At 40.4% G+C, this 12,946-nt stretch overlaps 1 protein-coding gene across 1 annotated transcript in view; it reads left to right on the plus strand.

Annotated features, from left to right (window-relative positions):
* The first annotated feature begins 7,854 nt into the window (after positions 1-7,854).
* Positions 7,855-12,946, plus strand: part of C7 (complement C7) — a 28,191-nt gene continuing 23,099 nt past the window's right edge. The window contains exons 1-6 of the mRNA XM_061349557.1: positions 7,855-7,869; positions 8,027-8,171; positions 8,466-8,521; positions 9,319-9,394; positions 10,321-10,462; positions 12,359-12,500. Of these exons, the coding sequence (XP_061205541.1) occupies positions 8,130-8,171; positions 8,466-8,521; positions 9,319-9,394; positions 10,321-10,462; positions 12,359-12,500 (458 nt within the window). The 5' untranslated portion in view covers positions 7,855-7,869; positions 8,027-8,129. The remainder of the gene's footprint in view (positions 7,870-8,026; positions 8,172-8,465; positions 8,522-9,318; positions 9,395-10,320; positions 10,463-12,358; positions 12,501-12,946) is intronic.

Consider the following 12,946-nt stretch of genomic DNA (forward strand, 5'->3'; position numbering starts at 1 on the left):
AAAAGCACTGGTACAGAATGTACATGGTATGTGGTACATGGTATGTTATTACATACCATGTGCCATGTACAAATATGTTGCAATTCGAAGTATCCAATTACGTAAATAATTACAAAGCTATGTACAAAACATGCATTAGCTAAATATGTATGATTTTCTTTCAGAATACGTATTCTCACAAATATTTGTTGTTCATACATTTCAAGTTTTCCTTTGGCCTAACATTCAGGGGAAAAAATACAGATGCCTGTGGTAAAGTGAGAGGTAAGAAGAGAAAACATTGGAGAAAACTGGGGCATTCAGGATTAATCTGGATAAAATAAGCCCAATATGTTATTTGTTATTTATTTACTTCATGTCACATCTCACTTCAGACATCTCAAAGAGTTTATTTTGGGACTTCACAAATGGCTGCTTTCCCTGGTCACTCTCTCCCTTCTCTAGAAATAAAAACAAAAGCCCACTTTAAAGAAGAAAAACCTGTCACTTGCACAGCAGTCTATCCTGTATGAAAATGTGGGGTTTACATTTAGTTTTTGGATGTGAGACACTAACTGTAAGAAAAAGAAGGCTTTACAGTGGACTGAAGTGGACAAATACAAGTTCCATATATATTAAAGATAAAGCCTGCTTCCCCAAGAAAAATAAATTCACCTTCCTTCATCAAAATCACTGATGCATTTCATTATTTTCACCAGCTGAGAACCTTCCCTAAGTACAAATGCTTTGCTAACAAAGGTCAGCTCAACTCTGCCGTTACAAATGTTATCTTCTGTTTATTCTGGAATATGTTCTCCCTGTATCAGGCGTTTTCAGCTTTGCATTTACTGGAACTGAGGCATACTGGCTCCATCAGGGAATTCCCCTAACACCCATGTACAATTTCCCTCTTACACTATTTCACTTTAAGGAAAATAGAGAACAAACAGTGCTTGGCCTTGATAGTGCATGCCAAGAGAACACAGAAAAGAAATGGAGCCTTTTGATTTTTTGTCTTACCACAACATGGAGCTCACAATTGTGTGGCCACAAGACTTAGGTTATACTGCCACATGCATCGCAGCCAGTCTTCTGGAGGGGAAGGCTGTGCACCAACCGTCAGGACACAGTGAGGTGCTGTTATTGGTCTGCATGTCAAGGCAGTCGGTACACAGAAAAGTTTTCAAAAATGCCTGGTTAAGTAGCTCCCATTATTATGATTGGAGCTACACATTAGCACCTTTCTGTCTCTGAAAGGCTGACTTTGGATGGAGCAGGGCAAGCAGCTCTTTGTCAGCACTTATGCAGGTAGTGGAGATCTTGCCAGTATTTACAGTTTTAAATTTAGTTTATCATGTTAGTCAGTACTTGTTAATTAATTAGAGTAAATTATAGGTGTTTTTCATTTGTGCTTGAACATGTGGTAGGGAGAGATGTAGCCTAAAAAATGGCTGCTTGAGAAGGAAAAAATACCTGAGGGTACATTGTACTGTAAAAAGGTCACAAAACTCTGACAAGTCCAAGCCTACTTATTCTGTCTTACTGTGCTTTAACAGCAGAATCAAATGTTGTAACCTTCAAAGCAACTATATTGGTAATTGACTTTTTCTGCTGAGTCTGTCAAACATTTTACAAGTTTGTTATTGACTTCAGTCAAAACTGATCACCGGCTTTTCTCAAGGTGCCTTTCTCATGGCTGATACATTTTTTTATGTGGCAGTATTTCCCTGGACTAACTTCATTACTGCCTCAGAAGACATAATGTATAGTCACCAATAAACAGGCAGAAATGTGCACCACTGTTGCCATGACCCTGTGCTTTGGTGCTGCTTCTTTGAACTGAACCACAAGTACAGAGGAAAGCCAGAATAACACACCCTTTCCTTCTCTGAGGGAATGTCTCCTTCACGGGTTGACCACCCAAGGAGGAGAAAAAAAGATGTGTAATTGTTAAACACTTCTATTATATACCTCCCAAAGTATAGAGGTGGTGACCACACTGGGAACACAAGCCAGATCAGTTTCATGATCAATGATTCTATTGTATTACAAGTCATTACCATAAAGTACGATGAAACAAGAACCTTTGCCGGAGGCCCCCAGCCAATAAACACTAACACAGCAAATACTGGCCGTAACTAAGGTACGACATGGTGAAATTGTGAGATCAAGAGCAACAACTTTGAGAGCAAATAGATCAACATTGAGATAAGTGACTATTTATCCAAAACAGTAAATGATTATCACAAATACGATTAGATGCACTCTGATCAGATCTTTCATTATCTCAACCCTTTGTGACCCACGTTGGATGCCAAAAAGAACTGTCGTGGTTTAAACTCAGTCAGCTACGCAGTCTCTTTCTCACTCCCCCCCCCTTTTTCACTCCCGCTCCCAGAGGGATGGGGAGGAGAACCAAAAGAATGTAACTCCCATGGGCTGAGATAAGAACAGTCCAGTAACTAAGGTATAACACAAACCACTACTGCTACCACCAATAATAATAATGATAAGGGAAATAACAAGGGAAGAGAATACAACCGCTCACCACTCACGGACCGATACCCAGCCTGACCGAGCAGTGATCTAACTCTTCTGGGTAACTGCCCCCAGTTTATATACTGGGCATGATGTGCTGTGGTATGGAATATCCCTTTGGTCATTTTGGGTCAGGTGTCCTGCCTCTGCTTCCTCACGGCTTCCCCTCCTCCCTGGTAGAGCATGAGACTCAGAAAGTCCTTGGTCAGAGTAAACATGACTTAGCAAGAACTGAAAACATCGGTGCTATCAGCGCTGTTCCCAGGCTGAAAGTCAAAAACACAGCACTGCACCAGCTACTAAGAAGGAGAAAAATGACTGCTACTGCTGAACCCAGGACAATGGCTGATAAATTTTAGAATAAATAACAAACGTTGAGCACACCTAAGTTTCTCTGGAGCTCAGGTGAATCTCTGTGATTACAACGTTATTACTGGTATGTGTTTTCATTTATTGCAGTGTGATGGTTGTATTCGTAGCCAGACAAGATTTAGGGAGGACAAAAGTCAATGCTATGTCATTTCCGTTCCTACACAATGCTCGGCATCTCCGTTGTCTCCGTGCAAGTGTGCAAAAGCTTACTTTATTTGTTGAACTTTGGTTCCAGCTGGAAGGTATCTACAAAAGCTCATTCCAGAAAGTTTCACAGTAGCAGTTAGGGTTAGTTACTGAATTTGCGAGTAATCTGACAAAATTTTTAATGGACTTCAGATTGTCCTAAAAATGTTGTAGTTCAAAAAGACATCCTAATAAGATCTGTTTCTTTGAAGTCCTACCTTAATTTTCTTCCCTAACTTTCCTTTAAGGATAGGAATCTTTGTTCTGCCTAATGAATCTGTTTTTGTTTTTGTTTTGTTTTTTTTTGTTTAGGTTTTAATTTCAAGATACTTGGACATTTTCAGAGGGAGATTGATGGACTTTAATGACCAATTTTTGTTCAAAGTTTGCTGCTTGGAGCATTTTAGGTTTTCAAGTTGTTACAATAATAATTCTAAAATATATAATACACATATATTACTGATTCAGAAAGAATGAGAAATATAAAAGCATGGGCAAGGTTGCTAATGGGTGATGTTTGACATTCTATTCACTCTAAAAGAACAATCATAAAGAGATGGTATTTTGAGGAGCACCAAGACATCAAGCTGAAAGAGAAGTTCTGGATCAGTAACTCAAGATACTGCTGTCTCTGGCAGTCATATAAAGCTGCTTATGAGTTTATTAAACTAGAAAGTAGATTAGTAGTTGATATAGAAAAATACAAGATAAAATCAACAAAAAATTAATTCATTGGATACACATGAAAAATTGACGTCTGACCTTGAGGGTTAAGTGCTTTCAAAGGGGCCTGCGGTCTTCCAAATGATTTAATTTCTGATGCATCCCTTTAAACACTATGTGGGGTTTTGTGTCACTATTAACACAAATGCAGTAATACTTCCACTTCAGTCTCTTTCATGTGACTTTTCAGTGTTTAAAGTTAAGTCACCTGTTTTATGTATGTGTGAGCCTGTCTGTTGCTGGGCAGCAATGTGAGAGCATATGGATCTATTGTAGATACTCTGCTCTTACACATAGCTGGCAGGTGTTCTCTCAGAAGAGCTTGTGCAGAAGCCCTGACCCCTGTGAGCTCTCTGGGCACGATTTTCAAGGAGTACCTGACTGATGAAGGTCATTGGAAATCTCACTCATATTTACTATCCATACTTCCTTTGCAGATACCTTCAAAGACAGATGGTCTTAGCAGTTTTTTCGTGCTGAAAGTGGGATGTGTCAGGGAGGCAAGTATAAGTAATGGTAGAAATTAAAAATATGTATTCAGCTTCTATCACAACCTAAGCAGCTCTGTCGGGCAACTGATCAGTAGCTAGGATAGTGAATTGTGAATTTTGATGCCACCATTCTGTCCAGAACAGTAAGCAGGGGTGCTCTAAATCTGCTGCTGTGGGATGAGCAGCAACTGGAAGAGTTTGTGCAAGGTGGTGATTCATTGGCACTTGAGGAGATGCAGTGGCTGGCTGCATCTGCAAGCAGAGGTGTTTCCTGCTGCCCTCCCTCCTCTCACGCTTCCCACTTCTTTTCTCTCCTGTCTCTCCTCCATGGTTGTATGTTTTTAACCTTTTCCTGGGTCTGTTGCCCACTAGACCTTCCTGAGAGATGATCTAAGTCATTAAACCAGCACAAAACCACAGGATTTTTTGCTAAGTTATTTTCTGTCATGGTAATAAATTAAACTGGCTCACAGAGAGGGCCAAATTGTGCCAAAGACAGCACCCAGATGTGCAGAAGGAACACATGGTGGGGACTGGAAATTAAAGCAGGAGAAAATGTGGAAAAAGCAGAATAGTAACTCACCATTCTGGGCAGTTTCAAGCTGCTGAATTTTTTCACCTTGTCTTGTGTCCTAAGATCAGAACCTAATCCTAAAGAACAGTAATTATTTGTTTGACCACAGTTGCGTGCACACAGGCCGAAATGTCTGTGCTCTCTGAATTTTGAATTAAAATATCATGAGCTCTTTTCTTCCAACCCAGTTTATTCAAAACTGAACTCTCACAGCCCTTTTTGTGTAGTTTCTGCAGCATATGGATTCTAGTATCTAAGACAGAATCCTTCTACAAGGTCCCCTGAGAGAGAATCATTTGCATTACAGTTAGCACAGCAGTAATCCTATCTGACATATTTCATAGAGACACATCCCAAGGCATTGTCATTAATCCTTGAAATGTGACAAATACATTAAAAGCAAAATAGGCAATTAAAATGCTTAAAAAAAAAAAATGTGAGATGTCATTAGTAAACAGAAACAAATCCAGAAACTCTCCAAATCAGTTTCATAATTTAAAAGCATAATAGCAAGATGTTCTTTCTCTACTCAGTTGTCACTGGATCCTTGGCATTTGCAGCAGTCACAGAGCACAGGCTGTCTTTAGTGCCTTAATACATAATGAACTTGGGCAATAAAGACACAAGACTATTTAAAGCTACGTAAACTATAGAGTAACCTTAGCATCAATCCTATAAAAGGCTGAAAGTCTGCACGGAAATATTGCTGATATAATTATATTCTGGCTGACCTTAGTGTGAAGTAGAATTTGGACAATACCATTTCATCCTGTCTCCAGACCAGGCAGGATATCATTAGCCCAGCAAGTGAAGCATTGCATTAATCATTCTTGTGCTAGAATTATCATTTGGTGCAAGACCAGAAATGCCTTGCCTTATGGCTAACCCTTTGTGTCTGTTAAACTACTCCTCTTTTATCCCCCTAAACCATTGGTTTTAAGCCTGAAGGCAGTTTATTTCTAAATAAAGCATAGAAATGTTTAGCAAGAGCTTAAAAGTTGCTATGATAAAACACATTTTTAATGGCAAAATGGGTAGTAGATTGTTGCTATTTTCACTAACAGTAAGGGAAAATCAGCCCTGTCTTTCCTATAAGCTACACTCTGTACCTCAGTACCATGCAGTCAGCTCCTTCTATCAGGCCTTTTCTTGTAATTTATGTTATTTTAGAAGTGCATATCAGTCAGACTAGGTTTGTGCTAGGTGCTGCAGTCTCTCATCACGAAATTGCAGTGTAAGTAGATTATCATGCAACTGCACATAGTCATAAGTGTCAAAATCACATGAAAGAGTGAAGCTATCTAATGGTCCAGAGTCTAAATGCTAGGTACAAAAAAGTTACTATAAGCATCCTATGAAATGAAAGAAGAATGAACCATTCACATTGCCACTGTTGTAGAGGAGACTGAACGAACATCCATACAGTGCAAACCAGTAAAGGGTCTTGTGACCTGTGGAGTTGCTCCTAGGTCTGACACAACTCCAGCTCTAATCTCCCTCTGTTTTGCATCTTGTCAGTTCAGTCTCTTTGATTTTGTTACTGCTGAAGCCAGGTTCAATAAAAAAGCAAGATCAAGATCCTGATTCAAATGGAGAAAGTGTTTGAGCTGAGGTGCCTGAAAATGTGCACTAAAAGAACTGTTGTGCAGCATCTCCTAAAGCAACATATTTGTCTTGCTGAAATGCTTCTTGCAAGAAGACATTCCATCTACATAAACTCATTGGAATATGATACCCAGTATTACCAATGATTTTACTACCTATTAGTGAAGGGCAGATCCCCCCCATAATTTCTTCACTAGCTGTATTTGTCCTCTTATGTTTATTTGTATGTTTTGTTTGTAAGCAAATTACAGTATATATTTATCTTGAGAGTTATTATAGCTAATGATGTACTTACAGAAAATGAAATTGCTATCTAAGCCATTAAAACAGCTAACTGCAGGATCAAGACAAATGTCTGGACAGATAAAATATTTTTAGAGTTCCTGTATTCTGGGACAGGTATTAAGGGTCTTAACTCAATTTTAATAATTTCCTTCATAGCAAATGACCACTGACAATCTTACACAAACTGGTCCCATAAAAGTTAAAAGGCACATGAGGATTTTGATCAAAGGCAATAAATGTACAGAAATGATGACAAGTGTATGAATTACATTACCAAAGAGATTCATAGTTACTTCAGCTGAAAAGTCCCCAAAACAGGCTCTGGCTTAGCTAAGTTGTCTCTGGGGTTGCCAGCTTCTGAGGAATGGACATAGGCATAGGCATGTGATGGGGTAATGTGATCACATGGATGGGGTAATGTGATCCAAGATCTGGGCATCTTCTTAAGGAAAGCAGACCATGCCAAAAGAGAGCAGGGTTAAACAGTTACCATGTAGTAATGCTGTGACATGAAGCATTTAGTTTCCTGAGGACTGTTAAACTGTACAAAATAGATGTAGTATCTGAGATGTAGTATATGAAGAGTTTTCATAGTCAAGGGCTTCATCCAGGCTCCATTAGGATAAATTAATGTAAATTTTCTCAACAGTGGCATTTTCTTGCTGTTACTGTAATGGACCAACTCTGGAAAGTGGAAAAAAAAAAAAGTCTAAATTAAAAATAAGAGCGCATATCATGGTGAGGAAAGAGAAAATGGAGTGCTGTTACACTTCACGGGCATCCCCTCATAAAGCCAGCTGTTGATGTGTCACTAGAACTAGGGGTTGTGTGGGATCTTAAGAAGTCTTTCACAGTCAGTACCATCAGGCCGAATTTGCCTAAACTTGCATTCGGACCCATAAGCTGATTTCACTGATACGCAAAAATCAGAAACTGCAGAAGTGGAGACAGAAGATTAAAATGTAACATTAGCCTCATTCCTACTTCCTACTGAAGCTGAGGGCTCAGCTGTAGTGCAGAATATGTGATCAGGACTGGCCTGGGATCTCTGAAAAGGCTTGTTCATAGGAAAGAAACTGTGAGAGGCGAGATAAAGGAAAGATTATTGGTCTTCCAGTAAGCACTTTTCAGAACTTTGTGCCAGCCCCAGTCAGTACACCAGGCCTTGATTTGTGTCTTAAAAACCCTAAGCAACTCCCAAAGCAGGCTGTGTCCCTGGAGACGACTAGATGAGTTAAGATTAAAAGTCCTTGGCAATATTCAGCCTTTTTAGGGAAAGAAGAGCAGAAAAGCAAGGCTGAGTGAGAAGAGACATACAGTAGCAGACAGACTGACTGACTCCTTTGGCTGCTGAATTGAGTGGAAGTGCATTTTCCATGGTAATTGCTGGATGTCCAAGTATTTCATCTAACATGAAGGTAAGACAATTGCTTACTTAATTCATACTGATGAAGTGAATATGATAAGTGCAATGAAATATTAATTTATATGGAGAAATACTTAGCTGAAAATGCAATTGGGTAGCATTCTGAGAAAGAAGAGAAACAAAAAAACAACAGCTTGCACAACAAAGCTGAAGAAAATAAGCATTACACTCTCCGTTATTTCTTAAGCTGGTGAGTGTAAAGATTGCAGAAAGTTAGAACAGCTGCATGAGCTAATGGAAAAAGCAGAAAGTAAGTTTGGTTTGCTTTTACTCCTCTTTTTTTCAGGTGCTGGGAATTTTTCTGTTGCTGGAAGTTTCAGGCTTCTTTTCCACTTTTTCCAGGTGAATATTTCTTTAGTAAATTACATGCTGAAGACTAAGGGTTATTGTGTATATATGTGTATATATTGTGTATATATGTGGAATTTAACAGACAACTTCTGGTGCATGACATGGGTCTTCAAATATATCTCCTGGGAGAAAAGACAGTGCTTGGCGTCAGGACTGCCACTGCCATCAGTGGTGACAAGAGTGAGATGTTATGGTGTCCCTCAGCTCTCCCCAGAGGAGTCAGCCACCTACCAGGAAAAGAGCACACAGCAGTGGTATGAGCCACAGCAACATACATGTGTGAAACACAACACAGCTTGCCCCAAGCAGCCCGGATCCCAGGGGCAGGTTGGACCCTCAGTGCCTCCTGTTGGCAAACTTTCGAGAGCTGCTGTGGGAAGGTCTGCTGCATGCCACGGCACACACAGCCCCTGGCAGCTCCCTCCCATTCCCAGATGTGGTCTGTCTGCTCCCTGCTTTGCAGCATGAAGCTGGTCTTTGAAGCTTGTATTATGGTTGAAGAAAGTCCTTACTGACCTTCAGGCAAGATAAATGTGCCTACTTTCTTCTTTTCAGTGACTGGAAAGCCCAGGCTGGGTCTGATTGCATTCATACATGTGAAAAGCAAATCCAAGTGGTTTTAGAGGGAGCCTGAACATACTGCTAATTGTTACTGTAGGCCTGTGTTGCTGTTTAGGGATGCTTTGCACTAATGCTTAGGGATGGAAATCCCTGATAATATTTCTCTCTCTGTTTTTTGTTTTGTTTTGGTTTGGTTTTTTATAATTCAAAAAATACTCCTGGCGTAGCCCTTCCTCTCCAGTCCACTGCAGCTGGAATTCTTTTGGCCCTTGGTCTGAATGCAATGGCTGTACTCAAAAACAGGTATAGATGGACACTTCTGTATTCATGACTTCGTAAGCATGTGCTTTTTGCTAATAATTAAGGAGCCTTGTATCTTTAAAACTCAAAATCTGGTGTCAAGCAAAAGCCCCAGCAGAACAAGAAGGCTGAAGAACAAAAATCTCAGAAGGGAAATCCTCCAGCCTGTCCCAAATCTATTCCCTTTCAAAGCTACGATATTCATGTTGTAAAATAATTTGTGCACTTTTTATTTTGGTTATAGTTCCAGAAAGCTTGACTCAATTGTTCAGTTAACAGAGATATTCCTCCACTGATGCTGGTTTATACCAATTCTGCTGATTTTTCATTAGTGGTGTCACATATCAAGGAAAGAATAGTTGGTTGCAGAGTATTATATTCAATGAAAACAAAATTATTCTTTTTACAGTGCAACTGTCTTGATGTGCAAGATACTTGCTTTTGATTTTCTTTCTCATTTACTTTGATGTTGCATCAGTTAGGGAGGAATTAATCAAAATTAGAGCTGTGCCATCAGACAGTACATCCTCTTTTTAGAAGCAACAAATAGCCCACTTGTTTAGCATCATCCCTAATGACACTGTTTACTTTGAAGAACTTTGGTAAATTCATATCAGGCATGATTGGTCCTATTAAAAATGTAAAACAAAACTGAGATTTGTCAGCAGCTTTCTTTTGGTTTCAGTTACTTATCAGATGTTTTGAACAAAAAAGCCAAGCTTGTGCATCAGTCTAAAGACCTTGTAGATAAAATAGATGTCTTTCGATTAACTTGTTACAATATTGTGGTAATAGCAAGTGTGGGTATTAGAAAAAACAGTGAATGTCTAGTTTCCTTATAGCAGTAGAGTGGTAGCATTGTCTTGACATGAGTAGACTGTTCCTGCTTTGCATTTAGGTTTCTGAGTTCTCCCTTGATTTGCATTCAGATTCGGAGACGGACAGTAGCAGTTTATGGCCAGTATGGGGGAAACCCATGCTCTGGGGATGCATTTGAAACAAGACCATGCACCACCACAAGGGGATGCCCAACAGAGGATGGCTGTGGTGATCGCTTCAGGTGTTACTCAGGTACCATCCAAGATCTTTTTCACAATTTTCTGGGCATAAAGTTAAGAAGATAACCTTGTTATCTTTGAACTTTAGTAAATGGGAAATGGCTTTGCAGAACCCTTGACCTATATATAAATTTGATTTAGGAGGATGTTTCCTTAATTCCATCCTCCACTATGTATGTTTTTAAATCATCTGGAGTGTTGCAGACCTTTGCAGGTAATATGCTGTAGCTCTGGTAGCCTCTGTAGTCATTCTGCCTTACTTGTTTGACCCAGAGACCTTCCAAGATGGTAATTAAGGAATGCAACCTTAGATTTATTTTTTAAAGCTAGGCATATACAAACATCTTGGAAATCACCTGGATCATGGAAACTGGTGCTTCCTAGAATACTCCTAGAATAGCAGGTTTCATTCCCTTCACAGAAAAGTGCATTGTCTCACTTGGTAGACGTTTATCAAAGAGGAGCATGGTAAACGTGTTTAAGTGCTACCAGGGAGATAATCATAGTTAATCACAAGTGATGAGATCAAAGGATGAAAGCTGAGGAAATAAATCTAGAATTCATCTGTTTTATTAATATATCATAAGCCCCAGATTGCTGTGATTCCCTCAAGTGTACTCTACACCATTTATTTATGTGATGAATGGACCATTCTACACCATTTCTTTATGTGATGAATGGACCACTCGGTGGATAAAGAACTGGATGGATGGCCACACACAAATAGTAGCAGTCAATGTCCAGCTGGAGACCAGTAACGAGTGGTGTCCCTCAGGGATCGGTGTTGGGACCGGTCTTGTTCAACATCTTTGTCGCTGACATGGACAGTGGGATTCAGTGCGCCCTCAGCAAGTTTGATGACGACAACAAGCTGTATGGTTCGGTTGATACGCTGGAGGGAAGGAATGCCACCCAGAGGGACCTTGACATGCTTGTGAGGTGGGCTGATGCCAACCTCATGAAGTTTAACCATGCCAAGTGCAAGGTCCTACACTTGGGTCGGGGCAATCCCAGACACAGCTACAGTCTGGGCAGAGAAGAGATTCAGAGCAGCCCTGCGGAGAAGGACTTGGGGGTGCTGGTCAATGAGGAAATGAACATGAGCCAGCTGCAGTGTGCGCTTGCAGCCCAGAAAGCCAACCATATCCTGGGCTGCATCAAAAGGAGTGTGACCAGCAGGTCGAAGGAGGTGATCCTGCCCCTCTGCACTGCTCTCGTGAGACCTCACTTGGAGTACTGTGTACAGTTCTGGTGTCCTCAACATAAAAAGGACATGAATCTGTTGGAACAAGTCCAGAGGAGGGCCACGAGTATGATCAGGGGACTGGAGCACCTCCCATATGAAGATCGGCTGAGAAAGTTGGGGCTGCTCAGCCTGGAGAAGGCTGCGTGGAGACCTGATAGCAGCCTTCTAGTATCTGAAGGGGGCATATAGGGATGCTGGGGATGGACTCTTCATTAGGGACTGTAGTGATAGGACAAGGTGTAATGGGTTCAAACTTAAACAGGGGAAGTTTGGATTGGATATAAGGAGGAAATTCTTTCCTGTTAGGGTGGTGAGGCACTGGAATAGGTTGCCCAGGGAGGTTGTGAATGCTCCATTCCTGGCAGTGTTCAAGGCCAGGTTGGACAAGGCCTTGGGTGATATGGGTTAGGGCGAGGTGTCCCTGCCCATGGCAAGGGGGTTGGAACTTGATGATCTTAAGCTCCTTTCCAACCCTAACTATTCTATGATTCTATGTCTACATTTACTGTTGTTTCACAAGCCCTCCTGAGCACAGAGTGTTCAGCATGAGTGTGAACAAGCTAATTAGTGTAGTAGATAACGGGGATTTTTGCTTTGATTTAGGTGATTTATTTTTAGATGAACAAAACACTTCTTTACCTCTGCATTTTTGTTCTGATTTAGGTCAGTGCATTAGCCGATCTCTTGTATGCAATGGAGATCAGGATTGTGAGGAGGATGGTGGAGATGAAGATCAATGTGAAGAGAAGAAGGCTGTATGTGATATTGATAAAACCCCTCCGAATTCAGAACTTACAGGAACAGGGTAATGTTCTGTGCTAGGATCAGTAGTGCTGGCGCCAAATGCATTGACATTTTTGTAGTATTTACAGGCTCTGGCTGTACAAATAGGCTTCCTGGGCTTACGGTAAAATATTCCATATGCAAAAGTGTTCAGTACAATGGTTTCCATCATGCTAACGGCTCAGTGCAGCCAGAATGTGCAGACCCTTTGATCTGAAGCACAGAATAAAGCTTTTTATTTTTCACTCCTGCTATTGAAAAATATCTTTTAAGATATGAAATGAAATGTCAACCAATACCACATGATCATGAGCAGAGAAAAAATGAACTAGCAATGCTCATTATTCTTCTTCCTTGCTGTTGCATTTAGTACTGTGGATCCATATGGATTTCTGTTTATACATCCCACTTACAACCTAGCAAAATAATTACCTTAAGTTTTTTTAGGGTAGTTGTGTCACTTGTTAT

The sequence above is a fragment of the Neopsephotus bourkii genome, unplaced genomic scaffold, assembly GCF_033783945.1.
Source record: "Neopsephotus bourkii isolate Nb327-2 ecotype Australia unplaced genomic scaffold, CSIRO-AGI_Nbou_v1 NB_414, whole genome shotgun sequence".
NCBI classification, from domain to species: domain Eukaryota; kingdom Metazoa; phylum Chordata; class Aves; order Psittaciformes; family Psittacidae; genus Neopsephotus; species Neopsephotus bourkii.